This window comes from Rhinatrema bivittatum, chromosome 14 (assembly GCF_901001135.1).
Source record: "Rhinatrema bivittatum chromosome 14, aRhiBiv1.1, whole genome shotgun sequence".
Classification (NCBI taxonomy): Eukaryota; Metazoa; Chordata; class Amphibia; order Gymnophiona; family Rhinatrematidae; genus Rhinatrema; species Rhinatrema bivittatum.
Window position 1 is genome coordinate 46,641,709 of NC_042628.1, and position 12,295 is coordinate 46,654,003.

At 45.5% G+C, this 12,295-nt stretch overlaps 1 protein-coding gene across 4 annotated transcripts in view; it reads left to right on the top strand.

Moving 5' to 3' along the window:
* Window positions 1-12,295, top strand: part of C14H16orf96 (chromosome 14 C16orf96 homolog) — a 147,634-nt gene that overhangs the window by 109,738 nt on the left and 25,601 nt on the right. For all 4 annotated transcript variants that reach the window (XM_029576458.1, XM_029576459.1, XM_029576460.1 and 1 more), the window contains 3 exons: window positions 208-282; window positions 5,638-5,799; window positions 7,309-7,424. In XM_029576458.1, coding sequence (XP_029432318.1) covers window positions 208-282; window positions 5,638-5,799; window positions 7,309-7,424 — 353 coding nt within the window. The remainder of the gene's footprint in view (window positions 1-207; window positions 283-5,637; window positions 5,800-7,308; window positions 7,425-12,295) is intronic.

The window sequence follows — 12,295 nt, forward strand, 5'->3', positions numbered from 1 at the left end:
AAAAAAGCCTGAGTATTGCCTTGAAAGTTCTTTTCTGTTTGTAAGAGCTTATAATACTACATTTGCATAGTATGCGCCCAAGAGAGAGTGCTCTGTGCCAGACAGCTTGGCAACTTATGTCCCCTGTAAAAAGCCCATTGTACTCAAGGAATCTGAGCTGCAGCTAGAGAGTGGCATTATTAATCTGTTTTTTTCTCTTTGGCACAGCAACTTCAGAGAGAGATTGCCGAGCTGGAGGTAAAGAAATTGGATCGGGACCAGCTAGCACTGGAATTGAATGTGGTAAGTCACCCCCCTCTGTTATCCCACAGCGTAGCAAGGTGCAGAGCAGCGATCCACAAGGTGCCTGTGACGGCTGTTGGCTGTCAGGCTGCAGCAGGGGGAGGAGCAGTGACTGTATCCCAAAGGGTGGCAGCAGCTACTATGTGAAAGGCCAAGGTGTTGGGCTTCAAGGGTACCAGCTCTGGGCACGATGTAATAAGTCGCGCTCGGGAGAGCGCACCCTTTAACGCGCTGTTCTGCACACCTTTTTTTTTGGCGCACAGACTGTGCTGCTGATGCAGCAAGGAGTGTTCTGTGCACTCCTGGACATCCCATGATGAAGGCGTTCGCTATTACCGCCCTCCCCTCTCTCCCCCAGTGCAGAGATGTGCTCTGGCTTAGGTCGTGCTTTCTTAGTGCTGGAAACGTAATTCTTAGCCTGAGATGGAGTAAAAGTACCAGGGCTAATGTTAGTCTAAGGGTGGAAGCTGGAGGTCCATTGCTGGGACCTGTAGTTGTTTTTTTATGCATAGAAAATATAACTTTCTTTGTACAAAAAAACGCTTTGTGTACTGAAAACATTTTTTTGTGCACATAAATCATGTTTTATGTGCAGAAAGCATTTTTGTGCCTATAAGGCGTGTTCTCTATGCTTAAAATATATGCAGTACAAAGTATGATTTTCTGTGAATTTCAGTTCCATTTTAACTCTCGGTTTATTCCATCATCCCCTTCGATAAGGTGGTTGAGTATCCCAAGGGGCACCGGCAGGGTGGGAACGGTGCGCCCAAAAAAAAAGGTGCCATAGCAAGGGCCCCACAGAAAATGAAGAGAAGAGGACCCATGTGGTTGCAAAAGTAATGACTGAATAGGTCAAGGGAGAAAAGATTAACATTTAAAAGGTACAAGAGATCTCAAAAAAAGGACAGAGAAATAACTGAAAAAGGTAAGAGAAGCAGGGAAGGTGGTCAGGATTGCAAAGCCATGAGCAGAAGATAACCTAGCTAAGGATGTAAATCAAGGTGGTAATACCTTTTCCAGGTAGGTCATTGAAAAGAGGAAGGGCAGAGGAAGGATTGTAAGATCAGAGATGGAAAGGAGGATGACAAGATACAACCAGATACACTGAACAAATTATTTTATTTGCTACAGGGGCGCAGCCAGAACTGAATTTTGAAGGGGGGGGCAAAGGTTAAACATGGGGGGACACTGTGCTAGACCCCCACCCCACCCCCATCCCTTGCCCCATCTTGTGTGCGTCTTCACGCCAGCGGCTAAAAACCCTGTACATTTCAGGCAATACTCTGTATTGTCTTTCTTTTTACTCTCTCCTTGCCCTGGCTGTCTCTCACTATCCTTCTGTGGTTAGGGCAGGTACTTTATGCAAGTGTTAATGTCTCTGTTCTAGAGCAATTATGTAAACAGGCTTACAACCAGGCCAGGCACTCCTGAAGTTTTAAGATGCCAAGAGGATGGGGATAATTACCTGCTAAAAGTAAACAGGAAGACTTTGATGGCCTCAAATCTTTACAGGCCTAGCCCAAGGGCAGTGTTGTTCCTATGTCAAGTTAGCCTTTTTAAAGGTGCAGGGAGCATGGACTTGCAGTGATTCCAGTGCCTTCAGGCTCTCAGTGCTGCACCTTTAAACACTGGCTCAGATGTGACATGATCCTGCTACTAGGGAAGGGGTGCTGAGTCAAATGTGAGGTTCCCTCATAGCTATGGTCCTGCTTTAGTGTTCACCAAGAAAGGCATTGATAAAGGACCACAGCTAGCTGGCAGTGGGACACATGATAATGAAGGAGATGTCACTCCATCCGCAGAAGAAATGGTAAGCATAGAACTGGCAGGACTGAAAGTGGAACAAGCAACTGGACCAAGATTTTAAGAGAGTTTGGAGGGCTTCTGGCTGCTCCACTGATGGTACTTTCCAATTAGTCTTTGGAGACGGGAATGGAGGACTGGAGAAAGGCGAATATCACTCCTCTTCATAAAAGTGGTAATGGGAGAAGGTAGGTAACTATAAGCTGGTTAGTCTGACCTCTGTGGTGTGTACGTTGATGAAAACACTACTAAAGGATGGCCTAGTACAGTATCCTGAATTCAGCAGATTGCAGGATCCAAAGAAGTATAATTTCATCAGAGGGAGATTATGTCAGACAAACCTGGCCGATTTCCTTGACTGGGTGATCAGAGACATGCACTGGATGTGGTTTAATTGGAGGATCAAAGCTTTTGACACCGTCCTGCACAGGAGCATCATAAATAAACTGAGCACTTGAGGGTGGACACCAAGGTGATTGATAATCCAGCAGTAGGCAAATCCAGTCCCGGAATGCCTCAGGCAGGTCTGGTTTTCAGGATGTCCACAATGAATATAGTTGAGATACATTTGCATGCACTGCCTCCATTGTATGTAAATCTACCTCATGCATAGTGTCACGATCCTGCCCCTCCGCCCAGCATGCTGTGGGGCTTTGCTGGGCTTCAGGCCTCCGGCTTCGCTCCTATGCCACGGCCCATCCACTTGCACAGCTCATGCACAGCGCTGCTATGGACTCCTCACAGGGCCTAGTCCTGGCACTCCCAAACAGTACACAGGAAAAAAGGCCTTTATCACAAAAAGGATTTAATGTAGGCCTGTAGCCTCACCGGCTGCAGCCCTGCAACAATGCCTGGTTGACGGTACAATCCCCCTAAGCCTAACTGCTTAGGTTCTCCTTAGCAAGCTTAAAGTTAAACAGCATTTGCACTCTAATATCCCTTCAACATTTCTTAAACCTCTTTTTCTAAACCCAGGATTTACCATCCCCCAACCTCCTGGTTATTCTACCTCCATAGAGGAACAGCTGGAGCTTTCCTCTCCCCAGCTTACCTCCATCTCCTCCCCCTGAGACTCTGAGGAGCCGGGCTTTTGTGGCCAGTTCCACCACGGTGGCACGCCCTCTTCCTCAGCCTCCATAGACTCTGCTGAGTCATAGGGATCAGTCCCAATTTCCTCCTCCTGTTCCTGCTCAGGCTCCAGCCAGGGGTCAGGTGTTGGTTCAGGGAACCTGGGAAGTGTAGTCTTTGCTACCTTCCTCAGCGCCCTCTGGTGGCAAAGTTTGGTACCACTAGCTTCTGCTTGGCTGTGTCTCAGCTGTTTCTGCCCCGGGCCAGGTCGTACTGCATCACATTATTCATTGTGGATGTCCTGAAAACCAGACCTGATTGTGGCACTCGAGGACTAGATTTGCCTACCCTGATTTTAGAGAACTGAGTTTGCTCCAGCAAAGGAGGGATCCTCAAGGATATGTCCTGGGGCTGGTTCTGTTCAATATTTTTGTGAGTGATATTGCAAAGGGGATAGTAGGAAGGTTTTGTCTGTTTGAAGATGGCACTGCCATCTACAGTGGCATGGATTTCACTGAGATAGTAAACAAAATGAGAAATCATCTAAGAAAACTTGATGAGTGGTTGCGATTGGTGCAAAAACGTGCAGTGTTATGGATTTTTCGTGCAGAAATCCAAGAGAATACCGCGTGATTGGGGGGGGGGGGCAGTGGGATACTTTTTCTACAAATAAGAAGCCCAGCTGCCATAACTGTGCAGGGTGCATCCTTTGCATATGTAAGTGAGCATTCAGAGATTTATACTATTTTATGAATTGCTGCACAGTGCACAGTTTATAAAATACCATGATTTTTGTCTCGAAAGTCTGCATGTATGTTTCAGTACACGCTTATATTTGTAATGCAGGAACACACATGCTTTCCCAACCCATTAAAAAAAAAAATTCATATATTTTATGCACAAAATAATTGAAACGATTCATGCAAAATAATCCAGAATTAAATGCAAAGACAGGTATATTTTAAAGCATGCATGCACTCTGCTTCTGAAAATACTTGCTCTCGTACTTGGAATCGCCACTTCGCTGATATCGTCATCAGTTCACCCAGACCCTCCACAGACCCTCCAGCACTTTACCCTGAACTTCCCACCCGTTCACCCAGTTCTCCTGCCCAAATACAGGAGACAAAAGACAAGGCTGACTTCAATTGCGCAACTCAGTCAGCAGGTGTAAAAGTATTCAGACATGTTTGGTAATGTATACCCACATACTGCTTAAAAAACAGCAACTTTCATGCCTTTGTCTGAACTCTGCCCTTTAACATCCCTAAACCACCTCTTCTTCCTTGTCCACGAGTACACGCAATATTGCAAGTATGCATGCTACTTATGCATATATATATGCTAATTTTATGCATGCAAACCCCGTATAACTCTTTAAAAATTACCTTCTAAGAGAGGATTTTAGGATGATCTCCTCTGCCAATCTCATATCAATGAAACAGTAGAGTAAAGGGTTAGCTAGTGCACTGCTAGGGTGAATTGGGAGAGGCATGACAATAAAAGAAGGAAGGTGATAATGCCCCCGGTATAGGTCGTTGGTGAGACCTCATCTGGAGATTGTGTCCAGTTCTGTAGGCCGTACTTCTGAAAGGATGTAGATAGAGGTGGTCCAGAGAAAGGCTACCAAAATGGTGCAGAGTCTGCACCAAAATCCCTATAAGATAAGACTCAAGGATCTAAATATGTATACCCTAGAGGAGAAAGAGAGAGAATATGATAGAAAATTTCAAATATCTCAATGGTATCAATAACATACTAGAAGGAAACTTCTGGAACAAAGCTGCTTTAGAATAAGCGGTCATGATATGAAACTCAGATAAGTTAGAATCAGGGAGTAACATGTGAAGATATTACTTCACAGAGAAGGTGTAAGATGTATGGAACAGCCATCCAGAGGAAGTGGTAGAGGAAATAACCATAGCAGAGTTTAAGAAAGGATGGGATGAGCACAAAAGATCCCTAGCCACAAAGAAGTGAAGGAAAACCTGAGGTCAGCTGGCATTAATATTATTATTATTATTATTTATTCAATTTGATTGACCACCTTTCAATACAGAGTCATCAAAACGGTTTCCAATAAAATCCAATAAATTATATAGACAACTTAAGACTCAACCAAAAAATAGCCCAGGCAATAGCGAGTAATTTAAGCCAGCTGGATGGGCCCTGCAGTCCTTGTTCTATATTTCTAGTACTTGAACGTGCTACAAGGGACATGGGATCCTCAGTACTGGGGAGAATTACAGGCACAGTGCTGTGGACCTCTTAGCGGAGGGAGGGGGGGTTCTACTTGGTGATGCTGCCGGAAAAGCAAGACTCTCACGGTGTTGCCTTATTTCCTCAGCTTGAGCACTGGTCACATCCTACCTGCCCAGTGTGCACACTTCAGTAAGGTAATCAGTGAGAAAACGATGACCCCAATAAACTTTTCTATTCCCGTCTTCATAAGAAAGTAATTGTGAGTTCTTTTGCATGCACCAGAAAGCAGATAAGCGAGCCTTAGAAACCAAGGTTGGTCACGCCCAACTGGAAGCTGCCATGGCTGAGATAAATGCCATAATAGAGGACCTGTTGAAGAAGACCTCCGTGCAGGATGAGTGGGAGAAGATACTGGAGAAGCTACTTCATGACATGGACTCTAAGGTATTGAGTGCTGGCAGGTACTTCTTTCTCACAGGAGCCATAGACATTATGTGATCCGTGACATTTAGTGATGGTGGACTTTTGCATGCAGAATTGGAAATATGGAGAAGAGCTGGATGATTCTGTGACGACTGGGACATATTTGTTAATCCTTTTTAACTTCTGCATCAAAGTACATTATTATGGGAACTGTGGTCTTACTGTGTAGATTTATTTAGTCAGTAGAGGCATTTTTTTTTTTTTTTGCCAGCATCAATGCCACAAGAGGCTTTTGAAATGTTTAGGGCATTCAGGGATACATTTTCAAAAGCTTAGCTGGGCCTTAGGTACCTAAATAAGAAGTGATGCAGGTAGCTTGGCCTTATTTTCTTCCCCCACTCAGGGAATGTGGCTAAAAGTGCATTTGTAGTGAAACCAAATTGAGGCGGGCAATTTTCAGAAATTGTCCTGAAGGAGGATAATTTTCAAAGGGAATTCTGCGGGTGAAGTAGTGCTTTACACTCAGAAACGGCCCTTTAGAAAATTGTGCAACCAATACGTGTATAAAATTACGCCCGTGCACACTGTGTGCGTGTAATTTTACGCGTATGAGGAGAGGCATTCCAGGGGGTGGAGTCTAGGCAGGATTTGGAGTTATGCATATCCTTTTTGATTTTAAAAAGCAAGCGCCTAAATTTTCTCGGTACAACAATGCTCACCAAATAGCGGGTGTAATTGTGCATGCGCAGTTAGATTACTCTGCTAGAATTTAGCTGGATAAATCGGGGGCATTCCAGGGGCAGGTGGGCAGGAGGCATTCTGGGGAGGAGCAGAGTTAGCCAGCTGATTTTGGTCAGGCCTTAGAGCAGGCCTAAAGTTAGCCGGGTATGTTTAGCGGTATGACCGCGCTGCTGAATATACCCTGCTAGTTAGCTGGAAATGGTTAACCAGCTAACTAGCCCAAGCCACTCTTCAGTTGAATATTTCCCCCCAACAAAATTAAAAAACAAAATGAACAGTAATCATTTTCCACATAAAAAAAAGTTTGTGAAACTGCATATTTTATTTTTAAAAAGAAAAGGTTGAAATATTCCAAATAAATTAGTTCAGTTGACATAAGATAATGCAAACTAATGTTACTGCAGCAAAAAAGTTGTTTTTAAAATTTAGAGTGAGGCACCCATTGCAGTTTACACAAGATTGCACAAGCATGCCAGGAAGATGTGCGTGCATGTGTGCAAACACAGACTCATATACACACACACACAAGATCACCCTACATGGTGGGAAGAAATGAAGGAAATATTTGTAAAGATTGTGAGTGAGTATACCTCTGACCTACAGCTTGAATGTACATGCCTCTGGCATAAGGATTCAGAGTATATGCCTCTGGATTGTGTGTGTGTGGCATGAGACATACATATATGGCATGAGGGCATGACTGTGTGTTTCTGGAGGTGGTGGAGGGGGGAGGGAAAACATGCCAGGAGTAACCTCCCAGTTAGGTATCTGACTGTTGGCCCTCTGCAGATAGATCGTTTAGAAGCAGAGAGCTTGAGGAAAGACCTGAATGAGTTATGGCGCATATTTCGAAAACATCTGAGTGAAGGACATTTCATGGACGACAGTGCTGCTGGCTTTAAAAGGTATGTTACAGACTGTCTGGGAATTGGGCTATGGGGAGAAGCAGGTACAGGCAGAAGGACAAAAAGATCACAGAATAAGGCTCCGAAAGGGGTAGACTCAGGCGCAACACCTGGGAGATGGTTCTTCTCAGGAAGAGTGGCGAATGCATGGCATAGCCTCCCAGTGGAGGTGGTGGAGACATAGCGCTCTCCCCTTTATCCCGTCTCCCTGTGAGGTCTGCCATGGCCGTGATGATCCTTCAGCTGTGGCACACCACCCCAGCTCCTTGTGTGGACCCTTTGACTGGCTAGTAAGTGCCTCTGTTGAGCAGCGTCCACAACTCCCTCCTGTTGGGGGCTTTGAATGCTGCTTGTCCTAGGATACTGTATTCTGCTGAGACTGACTGTATGACTTCATGAAAATCACCAAGGCATCAGGAGGTCTAGAATGTATCAAAAGATCAACTAGCAGAAAATGGAAGGGTGCTATTTCCCTTTCATGGAGGCCTTGATACCATTAGATTTGAAATAACAAAGCCTATGAAAGGACTGGAACATTTAACATGTCCAGGAGGACTAGAAATGTCCTGATTGGGAATATGATAATTAAGAGCAAATCTGCTTACACTGTACAGTTATGGGAGAGAAACTTATAAACAGTAAGCACTTGGGTTGTTCAGCGGCATGTATCGAAATTAATTAAAGGCATCATTTCATAAATTATTTTCCTTTTTTCTGTTTTTTTCCTGCTTTTCTGCACTTGTTTATTTATTTATTTATTTACGATTTTTATATACCGATGTTCATTTCAAAAAGAGATATCACATCGGTTTACAGTAAGGTACAATAGGTAATTCACTATCCCCTAAAAGGGCTTACAATCTAAAATTTTTGTACCTGAGGCTAAGAGATTACAAAAATAAAATCATCAAAATCAAAGTTCTTAACAATTAAGCAAAAGGTATAACAAGGAGCATATTAAACAAATAACACAAAGGGTGCACAAAGAGGGGTGCCCCTTTGTCGCACCCCTTCGGCGTGCGGCGCCTGCTGGCTTGGCGCCTTTCAAACTGCCCGGATCCGTTTGCGATGATGTCAGGGGAGGGGGCGGGTCTCAGAATCATGGCTTTCCCCACAGAAATCTCTCCTCAGTTTCAAAGGCAGTTTTTTCAATTTTTTTTGTCTTTTTACCTTGGATGTTAGCTGTTACAAGGTGATCTGCACTGGTGGGTAGCCCTCCCCATCACAAGCGCCTGTTGGCTTGGCGCCTTTCAAACTGCCCGGATCCGTTTGCGATGATGTCAGGGGAGGGGGCGGGTCTCAGAATCATGGCTTTCCCCACAGAAATCTCTCCTCAGTTTCAAAGGCAGTTTTTTCAATTTTTTTTGTCTTTTTACCTTGGATGTTAGCTGTTACAAGGTGATCAGCACTGGTGGGTAGCCCTCCCCATCACAAGCGCCTGTTGGCTTGGCGCCTTTCAAACTGCCCGGATCCGTTTGCGATGATGTCAGGGGAGGGGGCGGGTCTCAGAATCATGGCTTTCCCCACAGAAATCTCTTCTCAGTTTCAAAGGCAGTTTTTTCAATTTTTTTTTGTCTTTTTACCTTGGATGTTAGCTGTTACAAGGTGATCAGCACTGGTGAGTAGCCCTCACCATCACAAGCGCCTGCTGGCTTGGCGCCTTTCAAACTTGTTGTTCCATTTTGGTCCGTTCTGATGGACACCCTAAATTCCACTTGATTCTATCTCAGATTCCATGCACCCAATCATTGCTAGTGATTTATTCCTTATGAAACTTAAATTATGTACAAGGGGGTTGTATAATTTAATGCCAGCAGATACCTTCGATTCTATCGGGGCAGACAGAGTTATTCTTTACAGGCAAATACTTTTCAGGGATTCGCTCCACTGGGTCGCATGACCAGCAGTGGGCTGCCTCTAAGGAGCTCTCCAGCTTACGCTCCTAGAGTCGGAGCCCTGAGGTTTACTCCGGCCCTCACTTCAAGGAGCCATTCCCATTCCCTTTGAATGCTTTATGAGGTGCTGCGGAACTCCTGCCCAACTCTCACGTTTGACAGTGCTTTATGTACAAGTTTCTGCCTGCACAGTCATATTTCTGCATTTTATGCTCTTTGTGAAGGTGCAGGAAATGCAATCCGTGAACACAAGATGTGGTAACTGAACTTGATTTGCAGGCTTTTTGTACCTTGTTTGCCCTATTTTTCGGTAAATATCAGCCCAATAGTGAACCTTTCATATCATATCTGCCTTCAGCAGGTTCTTTTCCAAGCTGAAGAGTTCTAGCTTTCCATGCACCTGATTATTTTTGTTGCCTTTCTCTGTACCTTTTCTAGATGCTTTGTCCCTTTTTTTTTAGATATGGTGACCAGCTCTGCACAGTATTTATTATGCCCGTTGGTCACAGATGGCTGCGACCACCCAGGCTCACCTCTTTCTTTGCTGCATTATCGATTCTTGGACGAATGGCGGCCTCCGCTAACCACTGCCGACCAGCTCAACGTTCCCGAGATGGCATGGGCACTCCCGACCGCATCTTGTTTCCGGAATCACGTGGGCTTGTGCGTGCAAGGGCCTTTGTACACGTCATGGCGGGAACCTCAGGGGCGTCTCCTCCGATGACTTCAACCCCATGTATAGACTACCGTGGCCTTAATGAGATCACTATGAAGGATCGCTACCCGCTGCCATTGATCTCTGAACTTTTTGATAGGCTCCAAGGAGCCAAAATATTCACGAAGCTGGACCTCAGAGGGGCATAAAACTTGGTCCGAATACGAGAGGGCGATGAATGGAATATAGCATTTAATACCCGCGCAGCCATTTTGAATATTTAGTCATGCAAATATTTGCAACCCCCCCGGCCGTATTTCAACCCAACCGTATTTGCAACCCCCCGGCCGTATTTCAAAACATGATGAATGAAATCTTCAGGGACATGCTTTATACCTGTGTGGTAGTATATCTAGAAGACATACTGATCTTTTCTCAAAATCTCCAGAGTCATCAAGCAAATGTTGCTAAAGTGTTGCAGAAATTAAGAGATAATCATCTATACGCCAAATTAGAGAAATGCTCTTTTCACCAGGAATCCGTTTCTTTTTTAGGGTACGTAGTATCCAGCCAGGGGTTCCAAATGGATCCACAGAAAACCAAGAGCATTCGGGACTGGCCCCAACCAACTGCACTTAAGGCTCTGCGCAGATTCCTCGGATTCACCAACTACTACAGATCATTCATTCATCACTATTCCACCTTGACCGCGCCCCTTACTGCCATGATGCGAAAGGGAGCCAATCCCTCTCAATGGTCTCCAGAAGCCGTGAACGCATTCCAGGAACTCAAGAAGGCGTTTCTTCAAGAGCCATGTCTTCGCCACCCAGATCCCCGACGACCTTTCATCCTCGAGGTGGAAGCATATGACGTAGGGGTTGGTGCAGTCCTTAGTCAACGTTCTGACAACCACACCTTACACCCTTGTTTCTTTTTCTCTCGACGTTTCTCCCTTGACGAGCAAAACTATGGGATAGGAGACTAGCGATTGAATTGGCGTTTGAAGAATGGCGCCCATGGCCCGAAGGTGCACAACATCAAATCACTGTTTACACCGACCACAAAAACCTTGAATACTTACGTCATGCGCAACGTCTGAATCACAGACAGGCCCACTGGTCCCTATTTTTCAACCGCTTCGACTTCCTTTTAAAGTACCGGCCAGTGGACAAGAACACCTGTGCTGACACGCTCTCCCATTCCTTTTCGACGGAAGATGTACCTGATACTCCGTGCCATATCATTGACCCTACTAGGGTCCTTCTCTCTGCTACCCACATGGTTCCAGCCGGGAAGATGGTGGTGCCCTGAACTCTCAGGAAAAAGATACTCAGATGGGCACATGACTCTCTGCTTGCAGGTCATCCTGGACAATCCAGAACGCTCACCACACTGCAAAGATTTTATTGGTGGCCTCCCATGAAAGAAGATGTCCAGGCCTACGTGAAGTCATGTCCTACCTGCGCTAGACAGAAACCACTGGTTGGCCGTCCTTGGGTACTTCTCCAACCTCTCTCCGCTCCCAGTGAACCTTAGACTCATGTGGCCACGGACTTTATTGTTGACTTACCAGTATCTAACGGCAACAATACTATCTGGGTCACTGTAGACCGCTTTTCTAAAATGGCTCATTTTGTGGCATTACCTGAGTTACCCTCTGCTCCAGAGTTAGCGAAGCTATTCATCCGCCACGTCTTTCGTCTCCATGGCCTGCCTAAACACATCCTATCCAACAGGGGAGTTCAATTTACAGCAAAGTTCTGGAGATCCCTATGTCAGAAATTTGACATCTCCTTGGATCTTACATCAGCGTATCATCCGCAGGCTAACGGACAGACAGAGAGGACGAACTGCACGCTAAAACAGTTTCTTCGGGCTTATGTCAACTCCAGACAAGACGACTGGTCCAAGTTGCTCCCCTGGGCTGAGTTTGCACTGAATTCCCATCAGTCAGCTTCGACAGAATCGTCACCTTTTCAAGTCGTCTATGGGTGTCAACCTCTACCTCCTCTGCCAGTGCCTTTGTCATTGTCATCTCCTGCAGCCCAGGCTTCGGCGCAAGAACTACACCAACTCTGGGAACATACCAAAGAACTTCTTCAAAAGGCTGGACAAAAGGCTAAGACGTTCTACGATGCCCATCACCGAGCAGCCCCGCAGTTACAACCCGGAGACAAGGTATGGCTCAGTACCTGCTTCATCCGCCTTAAGCTGCCCTCTGCTTGAATGGCTCCCAGATACATAGGGCCTTTTGCAGTACTTCGCCGCCTGGGTCCAGTCACTTACAGCCTGCGGTTACCTTCTTCTCTTTGGATACACAA